At 40.4% G+C, this 18,989-nt stretch overlaps 1 protein-coding gene across 1 annotated transcript; it reads left to right on the top strand.

Annotated features, from left to right (window-relative positions):
• The first annotated feature begins 4,934 nt into the window (after window positions 1-4,934).
• Window positions 4,935-18,677, top strand: LOC5506296. Its single transcript, XM_048721034.1, has 14 exons — window positions 4,935-5,017; window positions 5,130-5,194; window positions 5,335-5,523; window positions 6,795-6,929; window positions 7,136-7,315; window positions 8,116-8,302; window positions 8,816-9,053; window positions 13,297-13,407; window positions 13,816-13,879; window positions 14,950-15,138; window positions 15,912-16,034; window positions 16,594-16,773; window positions 17,371-17,557; window positions 18,134-18,677. The coding sequence occupies exons 2-14, from the start codon at window positions 5,140-5,142 to the stop codon at window positions 18,372-18,374; spliced, it is 2,079 nt and encodes a 692-aa protein (XP_048576991.1). The 5' UTR covers window positions 4,935-5,017; window positions 5,130-5,139; the 3' UTR covers window positions 18,375-18,677.
• Window positions 18,678-18,989: the final 312 nt, after the last annotated feature.

The raw sequence follows: 18,989 nt of genomic DNA, 5'->3' as shown, positions 1-18,989 counted from the left end.
TGAAGCCTAAATATGTTATTGTTATTTATTGTTAAAACAGCTTTTCTTGAATTTTGATTACCCATAATAATGATAATAATAAATAAAAAAGTTTCCTAAGGGATGAAACTTTTTTTTAAACCCCCCTTCAACCACATTGAAACTTTTATGACCCCACCCCTTCGACGTACCCAAAACGCTTTTAGCCCCCCCCCCCCCCCCATGTGAGAACTTGAGAAAGCAAAATAAGGTAATCAATAATGCTATATATCGTGAAAATGTGTTGAAAATGGTATGAAAACATTGCCATAAATTTTTTGTTTTTTATAATCACTGACAGACGTTAGTTTTGCGTTATTTTAGGAGATACGCCTAGAAATAAGAAAGCATAAAAGGAGCCCAAATCTCTGTAATCGCAGCATAGAGTTGCAAGGGTACAGTAGACCAGGTAAAAATAAGTGTTCAAGAAATAAGATTTTTAGCTTCTTGTGTGAGCTAAACTTTACTAAAGAAATAAACTATATGATAAGCTATTGTTATTCTCGTAGAGCAGCCACAGTTAGAGGCCAGCAGAAAGAATGGAATATATACTGGCCTCTTGGTCATCCTCCTAATTGTATTGCAATAGTCAACTTTTTTACATTTCAGATCTTTCTCACGTGATCTTGTTTTTATATTAATCGATTTGTTTTTTTCAGTCTGTCTTGTCGGAGCATCACCCATAAATGTAATAACACCCACACCTACATGGCATCTGGCAAGTGTGTGGTTGTCTAATGACGTCTCTACAATAAGATTTGAGTATTTCCGTTTTTAATGACGTAATTGATGACGTCATGCCAAGATACCATACCATTGCACCCCCCTTGACACCTACACGACATCTGCCAAGTTTGGTTGTCTAATATTGTATTTGTTAGTCATAATTATACGTTATTACATTTATGGGCGACGTGCTCTTACATTTATTGTTGACTGTTTGTTACATTTATAGGCGATGTGTTCTTACATTTATCGTTGTTCTTACATTTATGGGCGACGTTTTCTTACATTTACGGTTGTTCTTACATTTATGGGTGTTATTACATTTTTGGGTGTTCTTACATTTATGGGTGCTATTACATTTATGGGTGCTATTACATTTATGGGTGTTATTACATTTATGGGTGTTATTACATTTATGGGTGTTATTACATTTATGGGTGTTATTACATTTATGGGTGTTATTACATTTATGGGTGTTATTACATTTATGGGTGTTATTACATTTATGGGTGTTATTACATTTATGGGTATTATTACATTTATGGGTGTTATTACATTTATGGGTGATACAATCGGTTTGCTGAGGCAGCCCATAGCAAAGGCCACACATCTTTCTCTTTGTTTTTTTTTTTGTTGTTGTTGCTCTTCTTTTACGGCAAGTGCTGGAGTGGTCCCATCGGTCCATTCGCATCCCCAGATAACTACTGCCTGCAGAACTACGACCAGGAGTGAAAAGAATAACAAGGAGTCCGCATGTGTGGGAAAGGGCGAGCATGGCTATAGCTACAGTTCGACAGCGGAGTGGGTATTTTTTAGCCCCTACCTATTTTGATTTTTTTTCAGGGCTCCAGAATTTTTTAGGCCTTTTTAGGGCTATATACTTGTTTGTCTTGGCCTAATTTTAGCCCTACCACTTTAAAGTGGTTAATAAGGGGGATGAGCGATAAAGAAAGGGAAGATTCTCATAAAAATAGTTGTAAAAGAAAAAGTTAAAAATGCGTACACCAATATGCTTCAAATAAAACCGTAACCCAAAACAGTTCCTGTGTGTTAGTTAGCAAGTAAGCGCGATAAGTTAGCAAGTAAGCGTAAATAAAAACAAATCAAGGTTTGGTGAGTTATTAGTCGTCTTGTATTTGAGCCTGTAAACATAGTTATCAAATGGCTTTCAGAGCCCAAGATTTTGCCATTTATACACTACCCATAAGCCACTAGAGTGCAACCTCATACTTTTGAAATCACAGAGGAATACAACGAGTGTTGCGGATATATAACCTTTCTTTGAAGGGTTCTTCCACACCAACATGGATTCAAAAGTATCCTGATTCGGTTCGCCGAAAACGCATCACTTGATTCGCGTCCACACTATCGTTTTCGCATCGTGTTCGCCCGGATCCAGCCGTCCACACTAACACGGATTCAAACGTCTGAAAACGCTGAAAGGTACATGGTGACGTAATTTTTTTATATGCGCATGCTCAACGCGGCGCGAGCCTCTGCGATATGACGCCATCGTTTTCATTTTGATACGGATAGACAGCAGGCAGGCAGGCAGGCAGGTGCCTATTTTAATCAGGGATTCACTTCATATCACAATGATAATGTACGCAAGGTCCTCAACAGAAACAGAAATAAAAGCTATTTACAAATACTGTTTACAGCGAAATCTTTGACGAAACTATTTACAATAACAATCCTACTGATTCGACCGTCCAAAGTATACGGATTCATTTTGATTCACTTTCACGTATCCGGATTCGCTGGATCTAGCGCGCCTCTTAGAGTGGACGGAAGGCCTAAACGTATCAAAAAGTATGCGGATTCAAACAAATCTGTGTTAGTGTGGAAGGCCCCTGAATTAGTTAAAGTATTCTTTTGACCGTTATCACGATGTTGCGCGTGCATGTCACAGACTGGCGGACCACAACTGATCTAAAATGCGGGATAAGGGAAATTTGACTCCAAAACTCCGCGAAAGAAGCAGTCTGGCAGCATTTCTATATCTTCGTCTGTAACATTCACTTCTTACGCAATTTTGGATCAGCTGTGACCCGCCAGTCTGTCACCTTATCTATGCGCCCGCAGCATCGTGAAAACCACCTATTGCCACTCTTTGTATGTCGTTCTTTGTAGCCATAACGGTAAACAAACTCTGAGCTTTCATCATCGAGGGAAATTCACAAAGATCCGCTTAAGGAGTAAAATCTGACATTTTGCTTCCACCAACTTGAATATTCTCTAAGGTTGGCCCGGGTATACCTTTCTTACTGCACGGACTCGTTCATTAATGGAAGAGTCACACATGTTATCAGGCGCGTACACAGGAATAACTTAGGGTGAGGGTCGGGTTGAAAAGGAATAATTTTTTGACGGTCCTTTAATGTCATTAATAGTTCTTGCACGATCGTTTCGATGACAATTCTGGCTCTGATCTTCTCGTCATCGCACCGAATTATCAATATTGAGATTTCTAATAAAAGAATGGATTGTTGTGACCACGGATTGATAATGACAGAATTAGGATCCAACGAATACCGTGATGTGTTGGTAAAGATTTTAAAATTTGATATAACTCTTTCCCCTTCCTTCTCCCGGTAAATATCGACTGCTCCCTTTTAACTTTCTAATGATTCCGTCTGCGAAGATCCTTTGGCGTTTGCTATACCCTTTACCAAGAGTGAGGTTCTTTGTCACGACGACGTGAGAACTCCTGGGATACCTTATAAATGGAAAACCTTACATATACATACACCTATTATCGAAGAAGACTTGATATAAAATGATATTCTGCACCAAACAAGTGATCCATAGGGATGTGCGAACCTTTTTTTAGAAAATTCAGAAAGATATCAAGTCTCTTAGATCGACGTTTTCAAAATTATATTCTCTATCAGTTTCCTGTTATAGAAAGTATGAAGATGATTTAAGCGGGTGGCTGAAATCTGTGGCCCAATAAAAAGTCTCGACACGTTCCCTTTAATTTGTTCATATTCTTCATCTTGTCCGAGTAAGTGTTTTTGAATGTTTCTTAGAAACGATGGAAACCTTGGACCTTGCTGAGCATTAAACAGCAAAAAATAGCGTGATCAATAGACAATATATCATAAAAACGAGCTGGAAATGGGTCTTTAATATCATCAACCATACACATATATTTGATGGCCGTGCTAATATATTTAATCACTATTTATGCATTTGAGTTTCCTGTTGTTACAGGTAAAAACAAGTCTCGAGTACATTTATGTTATAGCAATTTATCTCGAGGAGGCATGGACGCATCACTTGTATAAATTCTGTGTTAAGGAAACTGGTATTATCATTTGGAACTATTAAATTAATAATAGCAGACGATATGACACATGAACTTATACTTTATGTAGCCGTGCATTTATTCACTTATTTATGCCATATGTAAAATTTCTGGAGAAGAGTGGGATCATATCATTCAACAATACTTTTATATGTTTGGTTAAATAAAAATGTGAAGAAAAAAGAAAGAAGATAAACAATTTTTATCGAAGATGTAATTTATTGAAATTTATATCAATTTCATAATGGCATAGCCCATATGGATATCAAAAAAACATGAAGAAAAGCCGTTTTTCTTCACATATCAATATTTGGGTGACCTTAAATCTCGCTCGGCCAATCTCTTGGAGGCCTGGGTCTAAGGGCTTTTCAAGACTTGTGTGATAAAGATTTGACCAAGCGATAAAGTTTTTTTTGACATATTTTTCACCATGTTTTCTGGAGATCAGGGAGCGGGAAAACTTTAGCTCTTCTAAATATGGCCATTAATGCCCATATAAGGCAATGCATACGAAGGACACTATCCGTGGGGAATATGTTTGATATGTGTCTTTTTGATATCCATATTGGCTATGCCATTTTACGTGGCATTTTAGTTTAGCCACCACCAAAAACATGTAGTGCGCGACAAATTTTGTAGAGAGCGATACGAAAATGTTTCTTAACTATCTGAGGAACATTTCTTTGTCACTTCTACAAGATTTGGCGCGCGCTATATAATGTCTCTTCTGGTGGCTGAATTAAGAGACATGTCGCACGCTACATGTCGCGCTCGACTTGTTTAGCCAGGCCTTAAAAAATATTGCCTGACAGTTTCCTGTTTTTCTAACGGCCTTACCGGATGTTAAAACATCATCAATTCTGCGATATGTTAAGAAACATGCCTATCTTTAAGAAAGCGCATATAAAGAGACCAATATACAGCAATCAAAACTGGAAGGTTACAGTCAAGGCAAAGGAAAAGGTAAATACAATTTCACTGCGTTGAGAATATTGCCCTAACTCATTTTTTATTTTTAGTAAAACGATGTTGCATAAAATTTTCCCACATCTCCTAAATCAACATATTTTTTTAGAGCATCCAAGATGAAATTTCTTGTCTTTGCTATTGTGTGCTTCAGCGTGGCGCTAGCTACCGATGGTGAGTCCCCACTTTATCAAGTAAAATATTATCAAGGGAGACACGCATCTCATGCGGCCCTGTCCTATTCAATGGTTCACAAGTCCATTTGCATGATAGCACCCATATCAATAATCTCATATTTTGTACTTTTTCTGTAGACGATTTCTGCACGGAAAGAAACGCTGGCTACTATGCGGATCCAGACGATTGTTCCAAGTACTACCAGTGCGACGACTTTCACAAAACTCACCACAGGACATGCTCAGAACAGCTTAAGTGGAGTGCAGTGAAAAACATATGCGATCATGCGGCTGATGTAGACTGCGATCGCAAACCTCTTGAGCCGCGTAAGTATGAAGAATGTAATGGCTTGCAGCTAGTTTTATACTATCCAATAAGGAGGCTCAAAATAGTTGGTTTGAACAAGGGCGTCAGGATACTCCCAGTCTTTAAACTATCTGTATTTGAAAATTTAAAATTCGAAATCCAATCAGAATCCTTATGTGTGTGCATCTAGTGAACTATTGATACCCGCTTAAACTACGCCAGTTTAATTTTTTTACTTATCTTTCAAATGATCCACATTTTCTCTCCGACCTTTAAAGTATCCCCACAAATTCTTTAAGCCGCCACAAACCCCGTTATTCACCTCCAATGCAATGTGCTGTTTGCGTACGCTAGCGACTTGGTTTGTTTGTAAACGCGAAGCGCCAGTTAATCATAATTAGTTAATCCTGCCGAAGACTGGTACTATCCCAGTGCCCGTGCTTTGATCCTATGACTATGTTTGGTGTCTTTTTATGGGAAAACCAGAACATCATCCCAGAGCCTATCTTTATTACTCAACACGTATTTCATAGATTGATAAACGATAATCAGCAAAGCAACGAAGGAGTGATAAATCTTAATATTGAAATCGTTGTACCTTTTGCCCCAGGCTGTAAATGGAATAATGTCTTTGGGATGCTGTAACTGTTCGTTTGTTAAGACAAACAAAGCAATTCAGTAAAACAGAACAGGCTCACGCCATCAAAAAACGTTTTTGAGAATAAATTTGATAGTGACTTTTTATGCAAGGGTTCCTAGTGTATTTAAAATACTTTCCGGCGCATTTACTGCATTTGTTGTGGCTAAAGGAGGCATGGTCAGGGGAGAACTTAAATGGACCGCTGTTGGTTCTTCTCCCTTTATCACGCCCGTGAAAGGAGGAAGGTAGTGTGGATTTTCCACAAAACGGATAGGACTTATGCTCGGCTCAAATGAGCAAAAACCTATACGCATATCAATGTTTCTTATGGCATGATATTAAACTTTTACATATCAGTTTTGTTTTTCTAGCTCGCTCGGTCATTTCCTTAAGCATTGCATACCATATTTGGTAGTCCGCTTTAATAATTGTTTTTTCGCTTTTTTATCGCTCTTTTGGACTTTTTAAGTCGATAATTTCCACGTCTTCTTGTAGGAATTCGTGTTTACTATAATTTTGCTGGCAGCCACCTTGGAAATGGAGCCTAGTCCCTAACGTTTTAGAGTATAACAGGCCTCCCGCGCGCTCGCCCCAGGCTCTTTTAGACCATTTAGAAAAACGACAGCAATTGATTGATATGTGTCTTCCTAGTTAATCCCACAAACCTTTTACTGCACCCTCCTCTTCCGTACACGAGATGCGATCTCCACTGTCAAACAAGGAATCCAGATGGTTCGTGCACGGTCGCGCCCAATTGGAGGATCGAGAACAGTATGTGTGTGGACAGTAAGTTATCAACATCAGACTTTGAGCATCTTCAGCAACAACAAAAAGGCTCAGGGTTTGAGAATTATACGTAGTAATCATTGGGTGGGTACTGATTTAACATTAGAATCGACAATAAAGTTCCCTTGTTTGATGCAGCCCTGAATTTTAAAACTCCTTTAGATAACCAATGGAGCCAATGAAGCTTTTCTTATTTCTTTTCTCAGCCACCTATTGTCTGTCACTTCCTAACGGCCACTACCACGACCCCAGGAACTGCTCGCGCTTCTACCAGTGTGATGCGTTCCACAAGGCTTTTCTGCACAGCTGCCCTTCTGGGCTGAAATGGAGCGTCACGAAAACCACGTGTGACTGGCCACGATACGTCGACTGTGACATAGGAGGAGGTATGGCGAGCTTTGTTGACACTGCCTGTTATAAGTTATTGCAAAACTGCATGATCGTGCTCATCTAGCAGTTCCTTCTACCTTAATATACACATATTGCATTGGCATCATTTACCTCCCTTAAGTAGCTTAAGGGAAATTATAAAAAAAGTGTCCAGAAACTCCTTTCAAAATTACTGCATAATCTCCTTTCCCATGAAAATTAGGAAACGACTAGTGTAGTTAACTTGACCTTTTTTTGCGACCTCTTTTGGTAACTCAACATTTTTGCTCTAGACATGAACTGAGCTTTGCTGCGGTTCACCTTATACCATCAATTTTTTAAAAAAGTGTGTTATAGCCTAAAATAATATTTTAGTCTACATGCAATACAAATGTACAGTTGTTACTTAGTGTACTTTATGGGTTCATTGTGTTCTTACATGCAATGCAATGGGGGACTCGCGCTTAGAGATCATGTGATTGTTTGGGTGGCAAACTAGCGCGCTCAGTCTTTTAGCGGCAAAATAACCGCAACTTCAAAGCAACTTATTCAGCGCTTACGTAAAAAAAAGCCAGAATTCTTTTTTTCAGGAAAGGTTTAGTTTCATTTAAAGATTTTATTTTTTCGTCGTTTTTGGTGTGACGGGCGCAATTATTTCCATTTTTTATCATTTTGTTTGGAATTTGCCACACTGAAAGGTTACGTGATCTCTTAGCGCAAGTCCCCTATTCCTTACCCGTCCCCTAACAGTACAACCGTTGTGCATCTGGCGTCTAAGGTAGCGATTTTTCCATTATTTGCCCTAAATATTTTACAGCCTATAAGCCACCTTTCCGATGCAACCTCAGAGATCCTATACCCAAGAAGATTGGCTGTTTAAAGGGGTGGGAAGATGGACATCGCTTGATTTGGAATGAGCTTCTTTTCACTGACCGAGACCCTTCAAGCAACGTGTTCTCAGGGATTCTCATCGACTGGGCAAACTGGCAGGACTATATCAACAGGTCAGCGGCTTTCTCTATCAGATACAGAGTGCTTCCCTAATTAAAGGGGTTATGTCATGAGTTTTTCGTGGGCCACGATTTAGTCATCAATCCGCGCTACCAGACGAGAGTCGAAGCCTTCAATATTTGAGATGTTCAGTATGTTCCACTTAAATAATCCGCTCCCAATTCCTTAGAGTTGGTCTACCGAAAGCAAAACTTCATGTGCTTTTTTATAGCTCATTCAGTTGTCAATTAATATTTTTTTATTCGGGGCGGTGGGAGGGATGGTATACTTTTGTTGGCGCGTGTCCAGAGGGGGGGACCCTCGTGTGAGGAGATGGGTTCAAGTCCAATTGAACCCTTCGTTGGTAAAGAGACGGTTAATTTTTTTGTCTTCATTTGGATGGAAAATGTGAACTTAGTAGTATAGTGATCTTAATAGTATTAACTAAACTGATCCATGCATGGTCAGTGAATTACTATACTGGACACCACCCTGCATTTTTCTTTGCTATCCATTTTTACTTTCAGTCTTGCATGTCGGTGCGCCCGGGCGGCCTACAAGAAGGGCTACACCTATTTCGGCCTGCAGTTCTACGGCGAGTGCTGGAGTGGCCCATACTCTGGTCGCCTCGGTCCATTCACAACCCCAGACAACTGCGTGCAGAACTACTTCCAGGAGTGTGAGCAGGATAACACTGAGTTCGCATGTGTTGGGAAGCCCTGGTTTAATTACGTCTACAGGGCCTTACCACCTTACATGATGAAGTGATTGATGAAATGCTGAAGAAAGGTGTTAAGGATGAAGGGGAGTTAATGCCAGCAGGAGTAGTTATAACGATAAGGGTTCCTTTGTTTGGTATTTGACAACCCCCCCCCCCCCTTCCTCCAAATAAAGTAATTGTTGGCTGAAGGAGGACATATAAAAACAATCGAGCAACCCAAAATGTATCCAAAATAGTGCCATGCCTCCTCACTGTCAGATACCAAAGACTGCAAAGCCGTCTAACAATGCAACAGCAACCAGCATTTGTACATGGCGATTAAAAGTGAATAAACAAAACTAGTATACCGTAGATATACCCTTCTTCTACCCTTCCATTTACACTTCTATCTTCTCGTTTGGTCTGGGCAAGACAAACACCTTTACAACATACACCCTTCTTCTACCCTTCCATTTCCACTTCTATCTTCTTGTTTGGTCTGGGCAAGACGAACACCTTTACAACATACACCCTACTTCTACCCTTCCATTTACACTTCTATCTTCTAGTTTGGTCTGGACAAGACGAACACCTTTACAACATACACCCTTCTTCTACCCTTCAATTTACACTTATATCTTCTCTTTTGGTCAGGGCAAGACAAACACCTTTACAACATACACCCTACTTCTACCCTTCCATTTACACTTCTATCTTCTTGTTTGGTCTGGGCAAGACAAACACCTTTACAACATACACCCTTATTCCACCCTTCCATTTACACTTCTATCTTCTCGTTTGGTCTGGGCAAGACGAACACTTTTACAACATACAAACTTCTTCCACCCTTCCATTTACACTTCTATCTTCTCGTTTGGTCTGGGCAAGACAAACACCTTTACAACATACACCCTTCTTCTACCCTTCCATTTACACTTCTATCTTTTCGTTTGGTCTGGGCAAGACAAACACCTTTACATCATACGCCCTTCTTCTACCCTTCCATTTACACTTCTATCTTCTCGTTTGGTCTGGGCAAGACGAACACCTTTACAACATGCACCCTTCTTCCACCCTTACATTTACACTTCTATCTTCTCGTTTGGTCTGGGCAAGACGAACACTTTAACAACATACACCCTTCTTCTACCTTTCTATAATTGTCTTACTTTTATTTGCACGTATAAAAACAACTTCACAAACAACTTATCTTGGGGCACTACGTATTATTACTCCATACAAAACTCAACCCTTAAATTTAACCTTTTATATGTCTCGTTTTTCTTGCCTTGATTTTTGGAACTTGGACGTAAACATTTTACTAGATTAGGCGCCGCGGCATTTATTATATTTTAAACATTAATTTGCGGCATTTATTTGGGGACTAAATTCCAGAGCAGTGGGGAAGAACCGGGAAATGTCTTATGTCAGAGTCCCCGAAGATGAGGGTGCTCCCCCTACGAGTTTCATGGGAAGGTGTGCCTCCACGGGAAGGGTTCCTTCCATGTGGGAAGCATATCCACCAGTACAACCAGAGAGAACGAAGGAAGTGGACTGCGCAGACGCGTGACGCAAAATCCTCAAATACCGTAAGGAACTATAATGAGCTGGGCATACTAGCAAAATTACAAAGAAGTTACGCCTTTGACAGCCGGCGAAAGGAGTGCGCTTTTTTGTGTGTGATTTTGACAGAAACTTTATCTCGATTTGCAGGCTCAGGACTCATCTCACCCTTCCTCCCCTCTCCTCTAGCTATTCAGCGAAAAGTTTAAAAACTTTAAAAATGAACGAAGAGAGAAAAACAACAAGAAACATACTTCTAAAATATAAATTTGATTGATTCGACATCAAATAAGTACCGCTGAGGGATTTGTGCTTATCACCTAATACGCGACAGTGCTGAATAACGTGTGTGTATGCGCATGCTCTGGTGAAAACACAATCGTAGTGTTGAATCGTTCGAGTGAAGGTACGAAAGGTCAACTTCAGTCGCTGTTTTGACTAACTGTACTGTACGAGGTGACAGATTTGTCTGACAATGAGGGAGTCATAAATAAATATATAGCCTTCAGTTTGGTCCAGTTTTTTTCAGCATTCGCCAAAATGAGACAGTTCGCCGGAACTTGTCTTGCGTTTTTCAGCACTGGCCCCGCCCTGATTAACTATGTCTGTGTGTTCGTAGAACGTAGGAATTAAATCTCATTACCATGCCGACAAGCCTTGTGGTAGAAGCGCGAGCAGTTCCTGGGGTCGTTGTAGTGGCCGTTAGGAAGTGACAGACAATAGGTGGCTGAGAAAAGAAATAAGGAAAGCTTCATTGGCTCCATTGGTTATCTCAAGAATTTTTAAAAATCAGGGCTGCATCAAACAAGGGAACTTTACTGTCGATTCTAATGTTAAATCAGTACCCACCCAATGATTACTACGTATAATTCTCAAACCCTAAGCCTTCTTTGTTTTTGTTGAAGATGCTCAAAGTCTGATGTTGATCACTTACTGTTCACACACATATTGTTCTCGATCCTCCAATTGGGCGCGACCGTGCACGAACCATCTTGATTCCTTGTTAGACAGTGGAGATCGCATCCCGTGTACGGAAGAGGAGGGTGCAGTAGAAGGTTTGTGGGATCAACTAGGAAGACACATATCAATCAATTGCTGTCGTTTTTCTAAATGGTCTAAAAGAGCCTGGGGCGAGCGCGCGGGAGACCTGTGATACTCCAAAACGTTAGGGACTAGGCTCCATTTCCAAGATGGCTGCCAGCAAAATCATAGTAAACACGAATTCCTGCAAGTATACGTTGAAATTATCGACTTAAAAGGTGCAAAAGAGCAATAAAAAAGCGAAAAAAAAAATTAAAGCGGACTACCAAATATGGTATGCAATGCTTAATAAGGAAATGACCGAGCGTGCTAGAAAAACAAGACTGATATCTAAAACCTTAATATCATGCCATTAGAAACACTGATATGCGTATAGCTTTGGGCTCATTTGAGCCGAGCTTAAGTCCTATCCGTTTTGTGGAAAATCCACACTACCTTCCTCCTTTCACGGGCGTGATAAAGGGAGAGGACCCAACAGCGGTCCATTTGAGTTCTCCCCTGACCACGCCTCCTTTAGCCACAACAAATGCAGTAAATCCGCCGGAAGGTATTTCAAATACACTAGGAACCCTTGCATAAAAAGTCACTATCAAATTTATTCTCAAAAACGTTTTTTTTTATGGCGTAAGTGTTGTTCAACAAAGGAACAGTTACAGCATCCCAAAGACATTCCATTTACAGTCTGAGGCAAAAGGCACAACGCTTTCAATATTGAGATTTTTCACTCCTGCGTTGCTATGCTGATTTCTGTTAATCCAACAAAAATTAAGTACATCGTACATTGATCTATGAAATACGTGTTGAGTAATAAAAACGACTACGTTGAAACTTTCAAAAGTTTCATGGTCTAACGAGAACGGGAACATGTGCGCTGAAAACCGGGCCATCATGTTAGAAAGAAGGTTCTAGACTTGTCTATATACTTGTTTATATATTATTTAAACTGGTTATTTTCATCGTGAACTAGTTTAGATTTCCTTCGCCGTCGTGGTTGCCCCTATTCGTTTAATCATGTGTGATGTGTGCACTAATAAATGTTTTATATATCATGTATATCAAGATTTTAGTTTCTATACTGTAGAATCCATGTTTTGAAACAAAACAAACAAACGAGAACGCGAAAGAACAGAGACGCGACACGGATAAGTGAACTGATAAAAACAAACAGAAGGAAAGCTCTGCTAACAGGGTAGCCTACCGCTTGCCGCCTTTTTTAAAAACCTTCAAATTTCGGAGACGCCTGGTGGTTTTAAAACTAAAACTGTGTAAATAAAATTTAATAACAAGGAAACAACATACAGAGGATTAAAAGAATTGCTGAGGTTTTCTATGATGACCCAGCACTCAAGAGTCTCGAAGCAACCCCTTTAGGCAATTGGTATACCCTCTTCATGTCGAACAAGTGTCGTCGAAATGTTCTTTGTTGAATGACGGTGTCCTTGAACAACATCAAACTTGAAACAGCAATATATCGTAATAACAAGTATGAAATTGCACTTAAAATCACCATCTATTTAATTTTATGTAGCCGTGCTGATATAATCTCTTAGATGTATTTCGCTTTTAATCATTTTTATAATTTGTGATGATTCTAGATACTTGTAGGTTTCAATCTGATTTATATGTTTTTCTGAGCCTTGAAAAGGCATCGATAATTTCGTCACGTACCTTTGGCTTTTAAATGTCAAATCATGATCAATGAAGCACTATTTTGGGAGACACGCCTATCTACCAGACATCGTAAAAGGTGCCCAATTTTTTCCCAATCGCAGTAGAGCTGGAAGGGCTTACAGATACACAAGCATACGAATCAAGGTGAGTTGGTGATTGCTTTATATCTTGTCTGAGCTAACCGGAACGAAGCTATAAGTAGGATCATGTAAAATGAAGCTTTTACAAAAGCATGCGATCCCCTATCTGTATACGAAAAATGTGGCATGATTTTTTATTACAATAAAATGAAGCCTTAAAAATAACAAGAAAAGCTATGATGCGCGAATTGTTTTAGTCTGTGAAATACCAGCTCAGTACAATCCCAATTCCAACAAAGACTGATTTTTAGATTGCATACAGTTTATAAATCAATAGCTTTAGAAAAAAAATCCACGCATCAGAAAGCTACAGTAAATCATAACCGAAATCGTTTGAGACTTCGAAGTTGTCCCTAACAAACAGATAAGTACTGCATCTCCGAACTCAAGACATGTATTTATTTTCTTCCAGAGTTCCGACATGAAGTCTCTTGTCCTTCTTATCGCGTGCTTTTCTGTGGCGCGAGCCACTGAAGGTAGGTACTTCATATAAGCTATTATCAAAACAACGATTATATTTCCTTACGGCTCAGTTATTGGTGACTTGTTAGCAGATCCATTGTGGGATTTTTTTAGTAGACGCATAAATAGACAACTATTACGTTTATTTTTTGCCTTACTTCTTCCTTTTCTAAATATCGGAATCAGTACTTTTAGAAGTGTGGGTGCGGCTGAGTGTTACTAATAATTATAGCACTTGGCGTCATGACTGTTCTAACGTTATTGGAACGTATTATTACTTAGCTTGACTTTAAGGACCTGGGCCAGTATCAGGCAAGCTTTGCGCACACTGTTTATGTGCAGCTCAGTGGTACTTGTTATTGCACTTGTCGCCATGACAATGTTGACGTCATCGGCGTGATTTTTTACTTACTCCTTACGGTAGTCCGCCCGACCCATGCAATGCAAGTGCAGTCAGAGTTTTTTTTTAATAATTCAGTTGTTTTGGTGCGGCGCTATCTCGATTTTTGGTACAATTTTATTTACTCGAGGTATATTCTAGACGACCCATTTAGTCATTTTTAAAACGTCATAGAAAAGGTTTGGAAATCAAAGCTGGATACAGGCGCGTACCCAGGATTGGCCGAAGGGGGAGGGGGTGCGCAGTCATAGGTATCATATGGAAATATAGTATTTTAAACATAGTATTTGACGATTACTCAATAAGAAATGACCCACTTTTTGGCCGCCAAGGGGGGACCCTGCCCACCCCCCTGTGTACGCGCCTGGGATAGTCACTTCGTTTTACTGTAGGAGCTGGTAATAGATTAGATAGAGATTAGAAAGAGATTAGATAGAGATTGGGAAGAGACTTAGCTGTCGCCATTAAATCCTCCTATAAAATCATCCTGTCAATAAATCGTTCAGATAACAAAACTGCATAATCAGTGAATCATAGTCAATGCAAAAAAGAAAAAAAAGCAATTATCTCAAATATAATTTTTATATCCAGCCTTGGAAAAAGAGTTAAAGCCGCTTAAGCCCAGGATTTCACTCGGCCACTTCGAGCCACAGGGCCCTATTGAATTTGTTGTGTTTTCTGTAGATGATTATTGCAAGGAAAGAGACGCCGGCTGCTATGTGGACCTAAAGGATTGTTCCAAGTACTACCAGTGCGACGACTTTCACAAAACTCACCACAGGACATGCTCAGAACAGCTTAAGTGGAGTGCAGTGAAAAACATATGCGATCATGCGGCTGATGTAGACTGCGATCGCAAACCTCTTAAGCCGCGTAAGTATGTGACAACAATATAGTTCTATTAATGCCATCCATAATCGCTTTCCTGCTTTTTGAACTAGTAGTCTGGTATCTTTTCAGTTTACTTCTAACGTTTTCAAATGACAAATGATTCCTGAAAAAGTCCCTGATAAAATAAAACAATTTTTTCAGCCGTTTATTTTACAAATTGCCTTTTCAAACTCACCTGAAATATGAATTGACATGTTACTACTAAAATCTTATTTGCTTTTTGCATTTTCCTTGTGCCTTTGTTTTACCCTGAATTCAAAGCTTCAAACATCAAGCCTCAGTACTTCACGTCATATCATGGTGCATGTGCTTAGGTGATTCGTTCTTTCTGAAATTATAGCGATTCTTAATGCATCGCAACCCTTCGCCTTGACATTCTAACAGTGCTTTTGGTTAGTTCGTGGACGTCAATCATCCGCGTTTCCATAACAATCAAGGCAGACTTTATTTGTTTCGTGTATCTAAAGTTGTAGTCGACTTTACTCAGGGCCCAAGAGAGCCAATAGCCACCCCCACCCCCACCCCGACACACACACCCCCACCCCAACCCCGACACACACACCCATTCTAGGCGGTGCTATTGTACCACCCTTCCTACGTTGCAATCATGTGTTGTCTTATGAGTTGTAATCTTATGTTCACCATTTCAAGATGTTGTATACTGCCCCTGTCCTTTTTACGGCCATGTGTTAACGTGCTTTTGAATTCGTGGAGCAGTAGCGTGACGCTGCTAACCTTTGCTGTCTTTCTTGAAGATGTTCCCCTTCTCGCCCCTGCTCCCTACCCAGGATGTGATCTCCATTGTCAGGAAAAGGGTCTCGATGGCTCTTGCACGGTTATGCCTAACTGGAGGATCGAGAAGGGCATGTGCGTTGACAGTAAGTGATGAAAATCAGCCTTTTATTTGTCAAGACTTCCATCTAAGCTTGAGAAGTTCCTGGACGTGACATTTTCGTTCAGCATTCTGCTTAATATATAAAGCCGCGCTTCCCTTCCCACAGATGATTCTTGACAGCCACGCGGCTGCTATGCAGACTAATTACGTTTGTAAATAGTAATGTTGGTTAAATTGTGTTTTTTGCTCCCATACATTCACTCCAAAAGGAAAGACACTGTCTTCACCCTTCCCCCAGCCACTAAAGTTAGTGACAGGTTTCCTTTCTTTGTAACTTCTCTGGATTCCTAAGGGACAGTTGAAATCTATCAACTTCATGTGAGAACTCTTCTGTGCTGTTTTAGAGGTAATGTTTTGATAAGTAGCGGATCTGGGGGGAGGGATAAAGCCATATGTAACAGAAAAAATTACCCCCTCCCCCCTTTAGGTTACTTAGTCAAAGCCCCCCACCCCCCATAGCGAAAAGCTAGATCCGCACCTGCTGATAATAAATAAATTGGTATCAGGCTCCACTCTAAAAAAACTTTTTTATTTCTTTCTAGACAACTATTGTCTCTTACTTCCCAACGGCCACTACCACGACCCCAGGAACTGCTCGCGCTTCTACCAGTGTGATGCGTTCCACAAGGCTTTTCTGCACAGCTGCCCTTCTGGGCTGAAATGGAGCGTCACGAAAACCACGTGTGACTGGCCACGATACGTCGACTGTGACATAGGAGGAGGTATGGCGAGCTTTGTTGACACTGCCTGTTATAAGTTATTGCAAAACTGCATGATCGTGCTCATCTAGCAGTTCCTTCTACCTTAATATACACAAATTGCATTGGCATCATTTACCTCCCTTAAGTAGCTTTAAGAAAAATTACAATAAAACGCATAATTATTGTGTCCAGAAACTCCTTTTAAAATTACTGCTTAATCTCCTTTCCCATGAAAATTAGGGAACGACTAGTGTAGTTAACTTGACTTTTTTGGCGGCGTCTTTTGGTAACTCAACATTTTTTCTCTGGACATGAACTGAGCTTTGCTGCGGTTTACCTTATACCATCAATTTTTTTAGAAAGTGCGTTATAGCCTTTTTTTTCAGGAAAGGTTTAGTCCCATTTAAAGATTTTAATTTTTTCGTCGTTTTTGGTGTGACGGGTGCAGTTATTTCTATTTTTTTTTTATCATTTTGTTTGGAATTTGCCACACTGAAAGGTTACGTGATCTCTAAGCGCACGTCCCCTATTCCTTACCCGTCCCCTAACAGTACAACCGTTGTGCATCTGGCGTCTAAGGTAGCGAATTTTCCATTATTTGCCCTAAATATTTTACAGCCTATAAGCCACCTTTCCGATGCAACCTCAGAGATCCTATACCCAAGAAGATTGGCTGTTTAAAGGGGTGGGAAAATGGACATCGCTTGATTTGGAACGAGCTTCTTTTCACTGACCGAGACCCTTCAAGCAACGTGTTCTCAGGGATTCTCATCGACTGGGCAAACTGGCAGGACTATATCAACAGGTCAGCGGCTTTCTCTATCAGATACAGAGTGCTTCCCTAATTAAAGGCGTTATGTCATGAGTTTTTCGTGGGCCACGATTTAGTCATCAATCCGCACTATCAGACGAGAGTCGAAGCCTTCAATATTTGAGATGTTCAGTATGTTCCACTTAAAAAATCCGCTCCCAATTCCTTAGAGTCGTTCTACCAATAGCAAAACTTCATGTGCTTTTTTATAGCTCATTCAGTTGTCAATTAATAATTTTTATTCGGGGCGGTGGGAGGGAGGGATGGTATACCTTTGTTGGCGCGTGTCCAGAGGGGGGGGGGACCCTCGTGTGAGGAGATGGGTTCGAGTCCAATTGACCCCTTCGTTGGTAAAGAGACAGTTAATTTTTTTGTCTTCATTTGGATAGGAAATGTGAACTTAAATAGTAGTAGTGATCTTAATAGTATTTAACTGATCCATGCATGGTCAGTGAATTACTATACTGGACACCACCCTGCATTTTTCTCTAGACATGACCCGGTATTGGGGCAAGAAAATTGCTACGAAACAGCCAATTTCTGTCCCCTGCTATCCATTTTTACTTTCAGTCTTGCATGTCGGTGCGCCCGGGCGGCCTACAAGAAGGGCTACACGTATTTCGGCCTGCAGTTCTACGGCGAGTGCTGGAGTGGCCCATACTCTGGTCGCCTCGGTCCATTCACAACCCCAGACAACTGCGTGCAGAACTACTTCCAGGAGTGTGAGCAGGATAACACTGAGTTCGCATGTGTTGGGAAGGCCTGGTTCAACTACGTCTACAGGGCCTTACCGCCTTACATGATGAAGTGATTGAAGAAATGCTGAAGAGAGGTGTTAAGGGTGAAGGGGAGTTAATGCCAGCAGGGGTAGTTATAACGATAAGGGGTCCTTTGTTTGGTATTTGACAACACCCCTCCCCCCTTCCTCCAAATAAAGTAATTGTTGGCTGGAGGAGGACATATAAAAACAATCGAGCAACCCAAAAAGTATCCAAAATAGAGCCGTGCCTCCTCACTGTCAGATACCAAAGACTGCAAAGCCGTCTAACAATGCAACAGCAACCAGCATTTGTACGCGGTGAGTAAAAGTAAATAAACAAAACTGTATACCGTAGATTTCGAATGTGTTTTTCATAGGTGTCCAGGGGCTGACTGTGTATCAAGGCTTAAAGTATAGGAGTGAGAATTATCTGCGTCCAATACAACCTAAGCGATATCAGCACCGCCCGGACTTTGCACATATACAAACAACTTATCTTGGGCACAATGTAGTGTTCAAAGCTTCCACCCTTCCATTTACACTTCTATCTTCTCGTTTGGTCTGGGCAACACAAACACCTTTACGACATACACCCTTCTTCTACCCTTCCATTTACACTTCTATCTTCTCGTTTGGTCTGGGCAAGACAAACACCTTTACAACATA

This window comes from Nematostella vectensis, chromosome 13 (assembly GCF_932526225.1).
Source record: "Nematostella vectensis chromosome 13, jaNemVect1.1, whole genome shotgun sequence".
NCBI lineage: Eukaryota > Metazoa > Cnidaria > Anthozoa > Actiniaria > Edwardsiidae > Nematostella > Nematostella vectensis.
Note: the sequence above shows the minus strand (reverse complement) of the source record. Positions and strands in the feature narration are given on the sequence as shown.